Source organism: Emydura macquarii, unplaced genomic scaffold, assembly GCF_026122565.2.
Source record: "Emydura macquarii macquarii isolate MOO-44397 ecotype Brisbane River unplaced genomic scaffold, CSIRO-AGI_Emac_v2 contig_2422, whole genome shotgun sequence".
Lineage (NCBI taxonomy): Eukaryota > Metazoa > Chordata > Testudines > Chelidae > Emydura > Emydura macquarii.
The window spans coordinates 9,487,043-9,500,314 of record NW_027132559.1 but is presented as its reverse complement, the minus strand read 5'-3'; the positions used below and the strand labels follow the sequence as shown (position 1 = coordinate 9,500,314).

The window sequence follows — 13,272 nt, the reverse complement described above, 5'->3', positions numbered from 1 at the left end:
CCATTGAAATCAGTCATTTAGATCACTGGGAGTTTTGCCTGAGAGAGGACTGCAGGATTTATCTCATTGTGTTTTTTTTATTGTAAGCTATATATGGTGTTATGTGCACACAAAATAAAATAGCTGGGGGTTTTTTTGTGCAAGAGGGATTTTTAATTTTTTATCCAACTGCTGTCTGTAAATACACACACACACACACACACACACACATGCTTATAGACAGAGTATTCATGGGCTCAATCCTCCTTTATAAAATTAAGTATGAACAAGATTTTACTCAGACAAGTACACTACTGGTGCTGACTTGATTTCTTGGGTTTGACTATGACCTATATAAACAGACACTGTCAAGCTGAAATTCTTAAGTCAAGTTTAGTCAATTTCAAAAGTAGTTTCAGATACTACACCTGCATCTGAGTCCCTCTGACAAATCTTACTATTTTCCCCACTCTTTTTTTATAATGCTTTTCCCTTGCCTTTTACTGTGCAAAACTCTGACACAAGCATGAGAAACTGACTGTTAAATTCAAGGTATATGCAAAGTGCAGTCAAATGCACAAAGCAAACAAAAATATTTCTCTCTAGTTTTTTTCAGCTATAATACTCTTAGGTGTTATCCGTAGCAACAGCTAGTAAAAACTTTTGAGACAGTAGTGTGATTGTTAAGTTGATGGTGTCCCTGTAATATAACTCTTGCATATCTTTTATTTCAATATTTTTCTAAGCATAACCCATCAGAATAACTGCTTTTCTTAATGGGAAACATTTATTATCATTAATGTGAGGTGGTAGTGGCAAATCAGAATCCTTAGTGTTTTGAGTGACATTTGTTGTAGTTCAGGTTAGTGCTGCCATCTGCTGATATGTGAAGCTAATTGACTTGCTTTTGGATCTAGTGTCCAAATAACCAAATGTGGCCTTTTAACTTAGTTGTGTAACTTTAAGTCTCATTATAAAAACAAACACATACAAAATGAATTTTAAAATATTATATTTAGCAGCATGCTCATCCCCTGTGGTGGGGGGAAACAGGAAGCAGGGTAGTAAGAGTTTTGCATTGCTTATATTGTAATTTCTCCAAATAACTGTCGGAACTGCATGGGCAAGCTGTGAGGAGACTCCCAGCTTGTTCTCTTCAGGCAGCAGAAGGATGATGACTGAAAGAAGAGACACAGAGGAGTGTGTGTGAAAGAGGAATGAAATAAAAATAGGGAGATCTACAGAGTTTCAGTCAAGGCCATGGAGTTATTTGAAGGTTGTGAAAACTTGTTAAATTTATACCAATGGCAGAATTTTTATTCTCTCCAGACCGTCAGGACCTTGAAGAACCAGCAAAAGTGGATAAGCTACAGGAGCCATTGTTGGAAGCACTGAAAATTTATATCAGAAAGAGACGACCCAACAAGCCTCACATGTTTCCAAAGATCTTAATGAAAATCACAGATCTCCGCAGCATCAGTGCAAAAGGTATGGTATGCTATAGCACCTTCACTATCACAGTGTCATGTTTATATCCAGGACACAGCTGACATGTAGAATTTAATTTAAACATTTTTAAGAAAACAGAAAAAAAAAAAAAACCCTTTTATTTTTCTTTGTTGGGAAACCTTTATTTAATTCTTTTTATCTATGTTTGTACAGCAGCCTCCACTAGATATGCATCGTTATTTATACTGAAAATCAGATTTTGGGTAACAACGAGTTAGGAATGAAATTACACATCACCAGGAACTGTCTACCAGTTATTTTAATATCAGAATCAACCTCTGAACTGGCCGTTGTTAATCTTCTTTTGTGTGCATCACTAGTTGATTCGTGGATTGTTCGGCCATATACCTGCTGCATCATCAAGGGTGACAAGCTGTTGCAGTCCACCCTCCAATCTTCTCATTGTGCACTCTCTCCACCACATTTGACTATCTGCATTTCTGCCCTGCAGTCGCACTGTGAAGGTTGGGCTAAGTTCTGCATTGTGGCAGCCACTCCCTGACAGCATAGTCCAGGATCTGTATCCATCCTTGCAAACAGCTGGTTGTGAGTTAGAACATCTGAAATTCATCAGCATTTCTGTCCACAGTTGCTGCCACTCTGTAAGGATGTAACTGTTGGCCCTGATATGCCATTGTTCATCTGAAATTGGCACTGGGCTGGCAGCACTGGACATGAGTGTATGAAAGTGGCTGCTGAAAAAGGATGTCATAGTCAGTCATGGCAAGTCAGCAGGTGTAGGTTTTTCTCCTGGAGGCAGGGAGATCTTATAAGAAGTGTGCGTTGCTTATTTATACCTATTGGAACCATTGTCAGCCTTGTGTACAGCAGGTTGTTTTCATCCAACATAGCCTTCCATATAGTTTTAATGGTAATGACATCTCGTCAAAGTTTTGAGGGATCTCTCTGAGCCAGCACACACAAATGAAATGTTAATCTGTGGCTAAGGCACTAATGGTACAGATAGCAAGATCACATAATTTGCCTCACACAAGACATCTCAAAGATGCCTTCAAGGAGGGCAAGGAAGTCGGCACCCTTCTGACAGATCTGTCAGCTGCATGTGATACTATCTGGCATGTGGGGCTCACCGCCAAGTTGTTGCGAACTATTTCCTGTAAGCCCATGGAGCAGTTTATCATGGAAATGATAACAAATTGGAGGGGGGGGTTTAGGCTGGAGATAAAGCTGTCTGGCTTATGCATCTCTGTAATGGACTTCCGCAAGATTCAGTCTAACTTCTCTCCTTTTTAACATATATACTTATGACCGACCAAGAGCTAAGGCTGATAAGTATGTATATTCGGATGACATCTGTCTCGCTGATGTGGGAAACGATCTACATGATATTGAAGGGTCACTCAACCAGGACATGAATGCTCTGGCCACTTACCTTCATCAGAGGAGACTTACATTAAGTGAGTCTAAGAAGGTGGTCACAACCTTCCATCTGAACAATTACCAAGCCAGTTGATCCCTTACAGTGTGTGTTGAGGATTGTCCACTCCTTTTCCAGCCAGTTGTCACTTATTTAGGAATCAGAATGGACTGCAATCTAATGTACTGGTCCCATCTACAATGCTTAAAGAAAAAGATCACCTGCCTTGATCTAGAAACAAGCTGGAACTTCCTGGGGAGCAGAGACAAATGTTTTATTCAGTCCTGGCACTGGTATTTGCTCCAGCCCCAAAACTGCTGCACAGTGTTTCACTGACATTCAGAGCTGAACACAGCCACCTTTGTTAATGTTTCTAGTTGGACACAGCCTAATTGAATTAGCACATCAGAAATTGCTTTCAAGTAGAAAACCTATTTATCAGACAGCACCAAAAAATCTAACAGATGCAAAACTCTCCTAAGCAATGGTCTCATGGACCAGATTCCTGGATCCAAACACTCCTGAACTTTAGAAACTTAGCCCATCTAATTCAAACTACCCTATTTTTCACATATTTGAACTTCTTATTGACAGTGTCTGAGAAACTTAGAGCTTAGTGGGTCTGTCAGACAGAATAAATACATTTCCTGCCCACACAAAATAAATTCTCTACTTACTAGTAATTATTGGAAATTGGATTCTTCCGGTAGGCAGGATCTCTACTTAGTGCTAAAGAGAGGACTGACTCCTATACCATATGGTTCACCTTGGTTCCAAGAGGGAATGATCTCTAGCAGCTAGATCTGAAAAAGAATTATGAACGATCGGCAGCATGTCTCCCCAACACCACTCTCCCGAACACCCTGAGCCATCTTGCACTGTGAGATAGTTCTAGTCCTGAACAGAGACTGCTCTGCTTTGGTACCCACACTGCCACCTTTGTTAAGTATGTGATTGCATCCAATGTCAGACTTTGATGCTGTGGACCTGATGCGCCACTCATCAGTTTTACATAGGTGAACTGCACTGGCTTGAGAGGAGTTACATCTGACTTACACCAATGTTAGAGCAGAGCCGGGCCATAAATCTCCAGATGAACCGTTAATGTATTGACCCATTGCACCACCTACCCCATTTTTAATGGTCAGTATTGGGCTACTTTCTTGAAAGTTTCTGGCCTCTCTCTCCTCTCCTGCAGGTATCAAAAGCAATGTTAGGTTTCCTTCAGCTCCTAGATTTGTCATGAGCTTTCTATATGTAAATGAATGAAATCTGTTATATATATTTTTTGAACTGACTGCATTTATATTTGACAGTGTGGCTCAAAACTTTTCCCAGTCAGGTCCCAGAAAAGAAGTCAGTATCTGAGTATACTTGCTTTAATTTAAAATCTAAATTGCCATACTTTAAGACCACATGGATCTAGATTAAGAGGTTAGAATTCAATTCATATGTTGAAGTCAGATTTATACACAGAAGTGAGAAGTTACCTTTATGGATTGATGCAAATTAAGATTATTCGAGAGGGGAGTTCTAGAACTGGAGTAGAAAGCAAAAGTGGTCCTCGAAGATCTACATACCATACATAGTTTAATAAAGTTAATAATTTGTAGATTTAGCCTGGTGGTGACACAATTAACTTTCTGAACTTAAGTCAGCTTGTAGCAATATACAGCTACAAAAATGTTTAGGAAAGGCCATCCAGTCTATCATGCGTGCTTCTAGGAAGTTTTGTCTTATTTCCACTTTTCGGGTTTTTTTTACCATAGTCATCAAGTTCCTCTTTGAGAACACATCTCTGTGTCTTAAGAATTAAATGTGTCTGTCAAGAGGGAAAGAAGAATTTGTTCTCAGGCATTGAATGTAATTCCATTAATGTTTAGTACCAGAAACTAAATCACAGTAAAGAACAGGTTGGTGGTATCTTGAGAGTGTCCCTATAAAAGTAAACTTCATTTGCAGTAATGTACATAAGAAGATAGTGACTGTTGACTGCATATGATCTTTAAAAGCAAGTACCAAACTAAGAGCTGAACACAGTGATAGGCTTTATATGCAACTATATACTTCAAATATGGAGAATTTAGAGTAAGTGCTCCTGGAACTGAAGCAACAGCACACCTCCTGAAATAGCTTATGTTTTCCTAAGACATTGGAAAGTCTGGGGAAGTTTCAAAGTGGCAAATGGTACCTCTAGACCACTCTGAGTACCGGACTACTGCTACCAACCCATATCATTCCACTATTAGAAAGGAAACTTCATCTTCAAATATTCCACTTTCTAATTAAATCCAAATACAGTTCCTTCATCCTAGTTCAGGTATTACTTCCAGATAAATTCAATAGGTGATTCTGTACCAATGTACGCTTTCTGATTACAATGCACATCCCTTTGTCCCTGACAGCTTATTAGGAAACTTGTCTTCTTTATCTGTACTTAGTTGGAGAGTTGGTCATTACCTTTGGAAATGTAACAGGCACTAGACTTTGATTTCTGAAACTTCTCAATTAAAGTGTGAGGGTAAACTGTCCACCCTTCTAAACCGGGATCATCAGTGTTATTAATAGTGCTCTCTTCCCAAAGCCCCTAAATAAATACAAATGCCCAGCAGTCTTCTCCTTTTTCCATGGCTCCATAATTTTATTTTTCTGCTTTCTTATACTTATTCTCTGTCATTTTCTTTTTAAAGAAACAACAAACTTTTAATTAATACGAATCCGTACCTTTTAAATCCAGATTTTAAAAAGTGTAGGTCAGGTGAATGCTGTATGATATTGTAGGATATTCCTGCTGCTTTGCCAGTATTTATTGAGCTTTTGGCACCTGTCAATACTGTTTATTATGAGGTACTGCTGATCCAGTGCTGGGAATGGCTCTAGAATGGTTTCACTTGTTCTGTTCTAAGAGAATGTAGGCCAGTCGTGCTTTTCTTCCTTGAGCATTAGTTTTGAAGTTCTGCATGGTTCAGTCAAGCTGATGAAGGAAACTGAGAGCCCTTCTGGGTGATAGTTTTATCAATAAACTGACTACAGAGCCTTATGCATTTTCCTGGTAGCTGGCAGACAGTGACCAATAGTTTACAGTCAATACAGGGTAGATGGAAGTGATGCGGTTGACAGAGTGAATCATTTTATGGAACTTGAGATGTCTTTACCCACTTGTCAGTTGGGACTACTATCAAAGTGGGTCACCATCTCAGCATCTCATTGAGTTAATCTCTGCACCTGAGGTCCCAGTTAGCAGTAGTGACTGAAAACACTGCCTTTCTGCATACCTTACCATGGTCATTCAGACCTTAGTAGATCCCTCAAGGCTTAATTACTACAACACTTTCTAATTTAGACTATCCTTGAATATTCAGAAACTGAGCAAGTGCAGAATATGGTTGCATGACTTTTGAGAAGCACAGCAAACAGTTGTGTATCAGTACACTGCCAGTTCACACCTCAGAAATCACCTGGGTTCCAGTCTCCCTTTAAGGCACTTCCATTTAACTGGAACACTTCTGCTTAAGAGCAAGCACTTGAGGATTGGGAATTCTTAGTAATGGGCTTTTGCCTCTGAAATTCACTCCTGCTAGAAATATATGACTGCAAACATGACCAAGTTCCGAGATGCATTTCTTTCTGAAGGCTTTCCACTAACTCCAGGTTCTGGACTCTGCCAGCAAAAGGTTTCTTTGTTGTGAATTGTGATATCATGTTCTCTATATGACCAGCTTTGTTTGCTCTTATGCAAGCAAATTGCATCCAGGCATCTAAGTCCAAAATTTAGCCATTCAAAATGCCTGTTTGGCTCCCCTCTAACCCTATAGGTATCTCACTTTTCACTGGTAAAGTCCCCATAAGGTTCACAAACCCCCCCCCCCGCCCCCCCCCATTTTGTCTGCCAGGCTCAGTCTGGTAGACATACTCTGAGGCTAATTTGGAGCATGTCTATCAGATTGAGTCCTGCATAAAATATCCACCAACGTTCATCCCAGTGGTTAGACCTGCATTCAAAACTCCAGCCTGCCTGATATGTAGCAGGGATGTGGGATTCCCATGTCCCAAGAGAGTGTCCTGATCAGTGGGTATAGTCTCTCTCTCTGTGGCCCAATGAATAACTACCCAAACATGGATTCACCTCACCCAGTGCAGACTGCTCAGTTGCTGTTTTAGGTTTTTTTTAAGAAAGGACTTACTGGCTTAGGCACCTAACTACAGGAGAGGTTAAAAGCTCTGAATCCTGTGTAATACAAAGGGAGGCACCTCCCTCCAGAGTTAGATGCCTACCTCCTTTTGATGGGCACACCTCTCACTCTGCCTTTCCTATGAGTTAGTTTATACAGCTCCCTGCTCAGTATGCTGGCTTTTAAAAATCCCATTCTTAAGCACTTAACTCTCCCTCTCCATTGTAGAGGCAGCCCGGATGCCTAACCTGGGGATGTGAATTTGACTCGGTGGCAGGGCGCCTACAACTTACGTGCTTCCAATGCTCATCCTAAATCCCACTCTCTGTGTATACTAAGATAACTCCTAGGAGCAACAGAAATGTATTACTATGGTAACTGAAAAGGACTGGGATTTTCAAAGGGACCTAATTCCCTTGGGTGGCCTTCAAAAATCCCCTCCATAGTAGCTACTTTAAACCCAGTGTACTGTTATCAAAATTTCTTGAATTCAGGGTAGAGCTGAGGTTCATTTGAGGGCAATCCAAGAAGTGAGGGAAATGAAATCCATTGTTCTTTTAGGGTGCAGGCATGGAGAACTTTCCATATAGGAAATGGCATACGGGATCAAACAGAGGCTTCTCTAGTTAATTGTCTTTTATCTAATAGTAGCCTATAATAGATCATTCAGAAGAAGATACAGAGAAACCTTAGTATATAATTATGAAACAACCTATACAACAGAGGGTAAGTTTCTTCCTATTCCATCAGCAACTGCTTGCTCATGCTTTCAAGCAATGAGGGTTTATAAGCCCTCTTTGTAAGACTTTCTACAGTGCCATTTCTCCATAAAAATACAATTCAGAGGAAACTGGTGTTATTACCAATGTCCTCAAGACAGCCCATGTAGTTTCCAAATACTTTACTAAGAAATAAAATACCCCAAGAATGTAGTTCAGAGTACAAACGTTTTGTTAGTAGGGATATGATGACATATTAAAAGAGAAAATGAAAGGAACTGTGAACTACTTCATGGTACATTGAGACTTCAGGTTGGAAGTGATTTTGGGTGATTCAGAAGAGTTGTTGAAAACCATTTTCCTTCAATAAAAATAGTTACTTCTCAGTCCTTTTAACCCATACTGTACCTTGTATTTGCTGGTATCATTTATTTTGAAACTTCACAAAATGTTCAAAAGGAGTTGATCTCATGCTGCTTTTTTAGTGGCAAATAATTTTGACTATTTCATAGTTTTTAATATAGTCCAAGTACTGCTTTTTTTTTTTTTTTTTTTTGCACTACTACAATTTATGAAATATTTTGCTTACAAGACCTTGTGCAACTCAACTCTGAAGGACATTAAACCACTGACAGCAAAATATTTAATAAATTGATTACAGGCAAGGAGTTTAAAATATTAACCCAAAGGTTGTACTGTATCCCATCTCAATGCTTCAAACTATTTTGTCCTGAACCGAGATTTCTAAAAGTAATACTAAATAGTAATATGGACAACCACATTACTTCTGTTAACCAAAAGGGTTTTTCTTTTGTTTTTAAAGGTGCAGAACGTGTCATTACATTGAAAATGGAAATCCCTGGATCAATGCCACCTCTTATTCAGGAAATGTTGGAGAACTCTGAGGGACACGAACCACTGACACCAAGCTCAAGTGGAAATACAGCAGAGCACAGTCCTAGCATCTCACCAAGCTCAGTGGATAACAGCAGTGTCAGTCAATCTCCACTGGTGCAATAAGACATTTTACAGTTACTTTAGACATTCCTAATACCTTATGTACAGGGATGAAAAAAAGCAAGAAAACCATTTTTACTGCTGCTTAGTTTCTGGACTTAATATATATATTATATTAAAACTCAACAAGGACCAAGACGTTTTCATATGTATCAGTATATTACTCCTGCTGTTTAAATTCTTAAAACTAGAAAATGCAAAAGTTTGAAACTCTAAATCAGCCATTTCAAGAAACTAGCAATCAGCAACAAGAAAGTAGTTAAACTTCTATTTTCTCTTCTGAACAACCAAGACTGCATGGTGACAAGACCAATCTCAAACTTTAAATTCTCGTTACATTTCTGATGACTTTGTACATACAAATGTATGGTTCTACTTTCTATACTGGATGTTTGGTGCTTTCCTTTTTTTGTCTTGCATACATACAATGATCAGGCCATCATGCTTATAAAATGGACTACTTGTACATGTCCAGATAAGAACATTTAAAAAGACATTCTGATTTAGTTAGTATGAAAACTTGTCATTGCTCTTTTTGATGCCCTCAAGTTTGCATCTCCTTCCCCATAAACATATACAAAAAGTCTGCACTAGCAGAAGGGACTTCTGTATCAGTGTAACTGCCAGATCAGTGATTCAGATGTCATTTGTTCCACTGTTAATGTCACTTTACAAAGTGATTTATTACTTGGCTGATGACATATCTACACATATTAAAAAAAATACTTTTTTTCAATAATGATAGCCTCCAAGGCAGAAACACTTTTTTTCAGTGTTACCATGTTTTTGTTTACTTGTTCACAAGCCATTAGGGAAACTTCATGGGATAATCAACAGGCTTTTTCACTATTTTTGAACTGGTGAGTCTAGTTTATTTCCTTAAGAAACTGGTGCTGGGAGTTGGGCTTTCCCAACCTGCCTGATGCCAACGGGCTACCACTAGGACTTCCAAAACATAGGGGGGCGAGAACCTGGCTTCTTGACCTTGTTAAATCATCATGAAGCAGAGTGAAAACTGTGGTAGAATGGTTAACTGGTTAAAAAAGTGTCAGTTTCTTAGGTTTCATTTAAAGCACTAGTGGATTTTTTTATATATATATATATTCTAGCAAGTCTGTGATGTACTTTCACTGGCTCTGTTTGTACATTGAGATTGTTTAACAATGCTTTCTATGTTCATATACTGTTTACCTTTTTCCATGGAGTCTCCTGGCAAAGAATAAAATATATTTATTTTAAAGCTGTGTAGAAGTAGTTCTGTAGTCCAAATCTTCACACACGACTGACGCTTTTTCATTTTTAATGTTTAAACTTCATTTCAAAAAAGCAGGTTTGCAGTTTGCAACCATGACAATTAAAATGTGTGCTTTAGCACAGCTGTCTAGAACATTTCTACAAGCCAATCAGACAAATACATGACATTTCAATGAGTAAAAAAGATCATAAAACTGTAGGTGTAAGAACAAAATGTTAAAATGCCTACACACGATAAAAACCATCAATTACATCATCACATAAAATAAGTCAAATGTACAAAAGTCTGCGACAGAAGGGACAAAAGGACAACACAAGTTATTTGTTGGAAAATGTTTGTGTGCTCTTCGGGCACTTAATTAAACATAGCAAAATCGTCATCTTCATCAGACTCTACAAAATATTTCACTTCTTTTCTAGCCCGACCCATCCGTGGCTTAGCTGTTGCTTCAGAAGCAAAGTCTGATTGAAAGATGTCTACATCAGAATCTTGGTCAAAGGAGGCCTTCTTGGATTTCTTTAAAAAAAAAAAATGGAGAAAAAACCCAATGATGCCATAAAAATACTGAATTCTGGCATTCATACTGGAAACAACATTTCTATATCATCTAGATTCTAGACCCACCTAAAATCCCAGTTCAGAATAATGATTAGTTATAGACATATTTTAAAATATTGTAAAAGATGCTTCATGTGATACAGAAAATAATATCCAGACCAAGAAGCCAAATCTTGTCATTTACATGCAACAACAGACTTTGAACTGACCTTGCTTGGGGCTGACTTGGGTGTTTTCTTCCCAGGATGGTATTCACCTTCATTTTCAGAACCGGATGCTTTCCTTTTCTTTGATCCCCTACCCTTTCCTGGTTGAGAGAAAATAAAATATAATTTTACTGATACTAAAAAAGTGAAATTTCTGTGTTTTGAATGCTAGCAGATCTATTACTAAAACAGTTTAATTTCATCTAGAGGTCAAAACTTATCCTACAGTTTCACTTCTACCTAGGCAAAAGGTAAGTAAAATGATAACATTCCAATGTAGCTCACTTTCTCTTTCATATCTTTAATTCTGCTTCTTTGAAGCTATCATCTTCTCATAGGATTCTCACTCTTGGATTTCATGCTCTTAGTTCAAGACAGGGGAGTGCTCTACTTGATGTACAGTTGGATCTCTGAGGCGGTAGCAGTTAAATGAAACCTGCACTCCCCTTACAAGCTCTTTGTGACCAACCGTCATTACCATCTATTTAGAGGAATTAGCCTGGCCTCTCATTACTAAGGCATTCTTTCTGTCTGGTGTTTGTGACTATTCTGCTTGGTCTTCTGTGTTGTAGCCACTTCAGAGCTCTCAGCTGTGATGGAGTGGCTCTACCATAAAAATCCTAATGTGGCTGTAGTGAGGGGCGAACTGAACTGATTCGAAGAGACAAAACCTTCTACACTAGGACTTGGTCTACACTTACCTCAGCGACTTGGCGGCAGTTGACGGGAGTTACGCAAAGTACACAAAAAACTTGCTTTACTCCCGTCGACTTCTTTGCTTCTATTCTGTGTGCTGTTTTCAATGCACTGCGTGTGTTCCCGTCGATGCAGCGCTACATCACTTGAGGAGATGGTTTTAGTACGTCAACTTCTAGATCGACTGAGTGGGTCTTCACTGACCGCTCAGTCGATCCAGATAAATCTATCTGATGGCAGCGACTTTGCTGCCATCCGTGTAGACATAGCCTAGGAGAGCTTTGCTCTGTCTTTTACTGGGAACATGACACCCAAGAGTGAAAATAGTATCTAAAGAAACTATCTTATAGTTATCTTATAGTATCTATAAGAAACATTAGTAATAATGAAGAAAAACAAGGTTACTTACCAGTAACTGATGTTCTTCGAGATGTGTTGCTCATGTCCATTCTACTATAGGTGAGTGCACGCCTCTGTGCACAGTTCCTGGAACTTTTTTCCCCTTAGCAGATCCCGTAGGGCTGGTTCCGGTGCCCCCTGGAGCTCCACGCACATGCCGCAGTATATGAGGCGCCACCGGACCTACGCCCCCTCAGTCCCTTCTTTCTGCCAACTCTGGAAGTGGGGATGGGGGATGGGTTGTGGAATGGACATGAGCAACACATTTCGAAGAACATCAGTCACTGGTAAGTAACCTTGTTTTCTTCTTCAAGTGCTTGCTCATGTCCATTCCACTATAGGTGACTAACAAGCAATACCTTTGGAGATGGGTAGGAGTTACTGGTGAGCTGTCCTCAGCACTGCTCTGCCGAATCCCATGTCCTCTCGCGCCTGCTGGACGATGGTGTAGTGGGACGTGTAGGTATGCACAGACAACCAGGTGGCAGCTTTGCAGATGTCCTGCAGGGCACTCTCTCCAGGAAGGCTGCAGACGAGGCTTCAGCTCTGGTTGAGTGCGCTGTGATGGTTCCTGGAAGCAGCACCTTCGCCTGCTTGTAGCAGAACATGATGCATGATGTAATCCATGAGGAGATTCGCTGGGTAGAGAAAAGTGAGCCTTTCATCCAGTCAGCCACTGGGACAAGGAGCTGCATCGATTTCCGAAACAGCTTTGTACGCTCGATGTAGGCCAGGACTCGTCTCAATCTCCTCTCCTCCTCTGAACCGTGCGGTTTGGGAAAAAACACGGGGAGAAAAATATCTTGATTACAATGAAATTGGGAAACCACCTGGGGCAGGAAGGCTGGATGCGGCTTCAACTGCGCCTTATCCTTATAGAATACTGTATAAGGGGGCTCCGAGGTCAAGGCCCTAATTTCGGAGACCCTCCTAGCTGAGGTAATGGCCACCAGGAAGGCTACGTTCCATGAAAGCATGAGTAGTGGGCACGAAGCCATGGGTTCAAAGGGAGGCCCGTGAGTCTCGAGAGGACTAGGTTGAGATCCCAGGGAGGCACCAGGTCACAGACCTGTGGATAAAGCCTCTCCACCCCCTTGAGGAACCTGACCAACATGGGGTGGGAGAACAGGAATCTCCCCTCTAGTGGCTAATGGAAGGCCGAAATGGCCGCCAGGTGAACCTTCAGCGAGGCCAGCGCCAGACCCTGGAGCTTTAGCTGGAGCAGGTATTCCAGGATCACCTGTACAGGCGAGAGGCTGGACGGAATGCCCCAGGACTCAGCCCAAGAGGTAAACCGTTTCCACTTAGCCCGATACACGATCTGTGTAGAAGGTTTCCTGCTGCCAAGCAGGACTTGTTGGACCTGCACCGAACAGGCTCACTC

General features: G+C 40.3%; 2 protein-coding genes across 16 annotated transcripts in view; one reads left to right on the top strand and one right to left on the bottom strand.

The window, feature by feature from the left end:
* The window catches only part of RARB (retinoic acid receptor beta), a 483,315-nt gene extending 473,301 nt beyond the window's left edge, over positions 1-10,014 (top strand). For 12 of the 13 annotated variants that reach the window (XM_067561902.1, XM_067561899.1, XM_067561898.1 and 9 more), the window contains 2 exons: positions 1,309-1,467; positions 8,581-10,014. In XM_067561902.1, coding sequence (XP_067418003.1) covers positions 1,309-1,467; positions 8,581-8,777 — 356 coding nt within the window. In that variant the 3' untranslated portion in view covers positions 8,778-10,014. Of the gene's footprint in view, positions 1-1,308; positions 1,468-7,266; positions 7,393-8,580 lie in introns of those variants that run through there. The other variant, XM_067561906.1, reaches the window with a different exon arrangement.
* A 43-nt stretch (positions 10,015-10,057) lies between these two features.
* Positions 10,058-13,272, bottom strand: part of TOP2B (DNA topoisomerase II beta) — a 109,070-nt gene continuing 105,855 nt past the window's right edge. For 2 of the 3 annotated variants that reach the window (XM_067561894.1, XM_067561893.1), the window contains exons 35-36: positions 10,797-10,894; positions 10,058-10,545 (exon numbers count right to left, since the gene is read on the bottom strand). In XM_067561894.1, coding sequence (XP_067417995.1) covers positions 10,384-10,545; positions 10,797-10,894 — 260 coding nt within the window. In that variant the 3' untranslated portion in view covers positions 10,058-10,383. Of the gene's footprint in view, positions 10,546-10,796; positions 10,895-13,272 lie in introns of those variants that run through there. The other variant, XR_010922344.1, reaches the window with a different exon arrangement.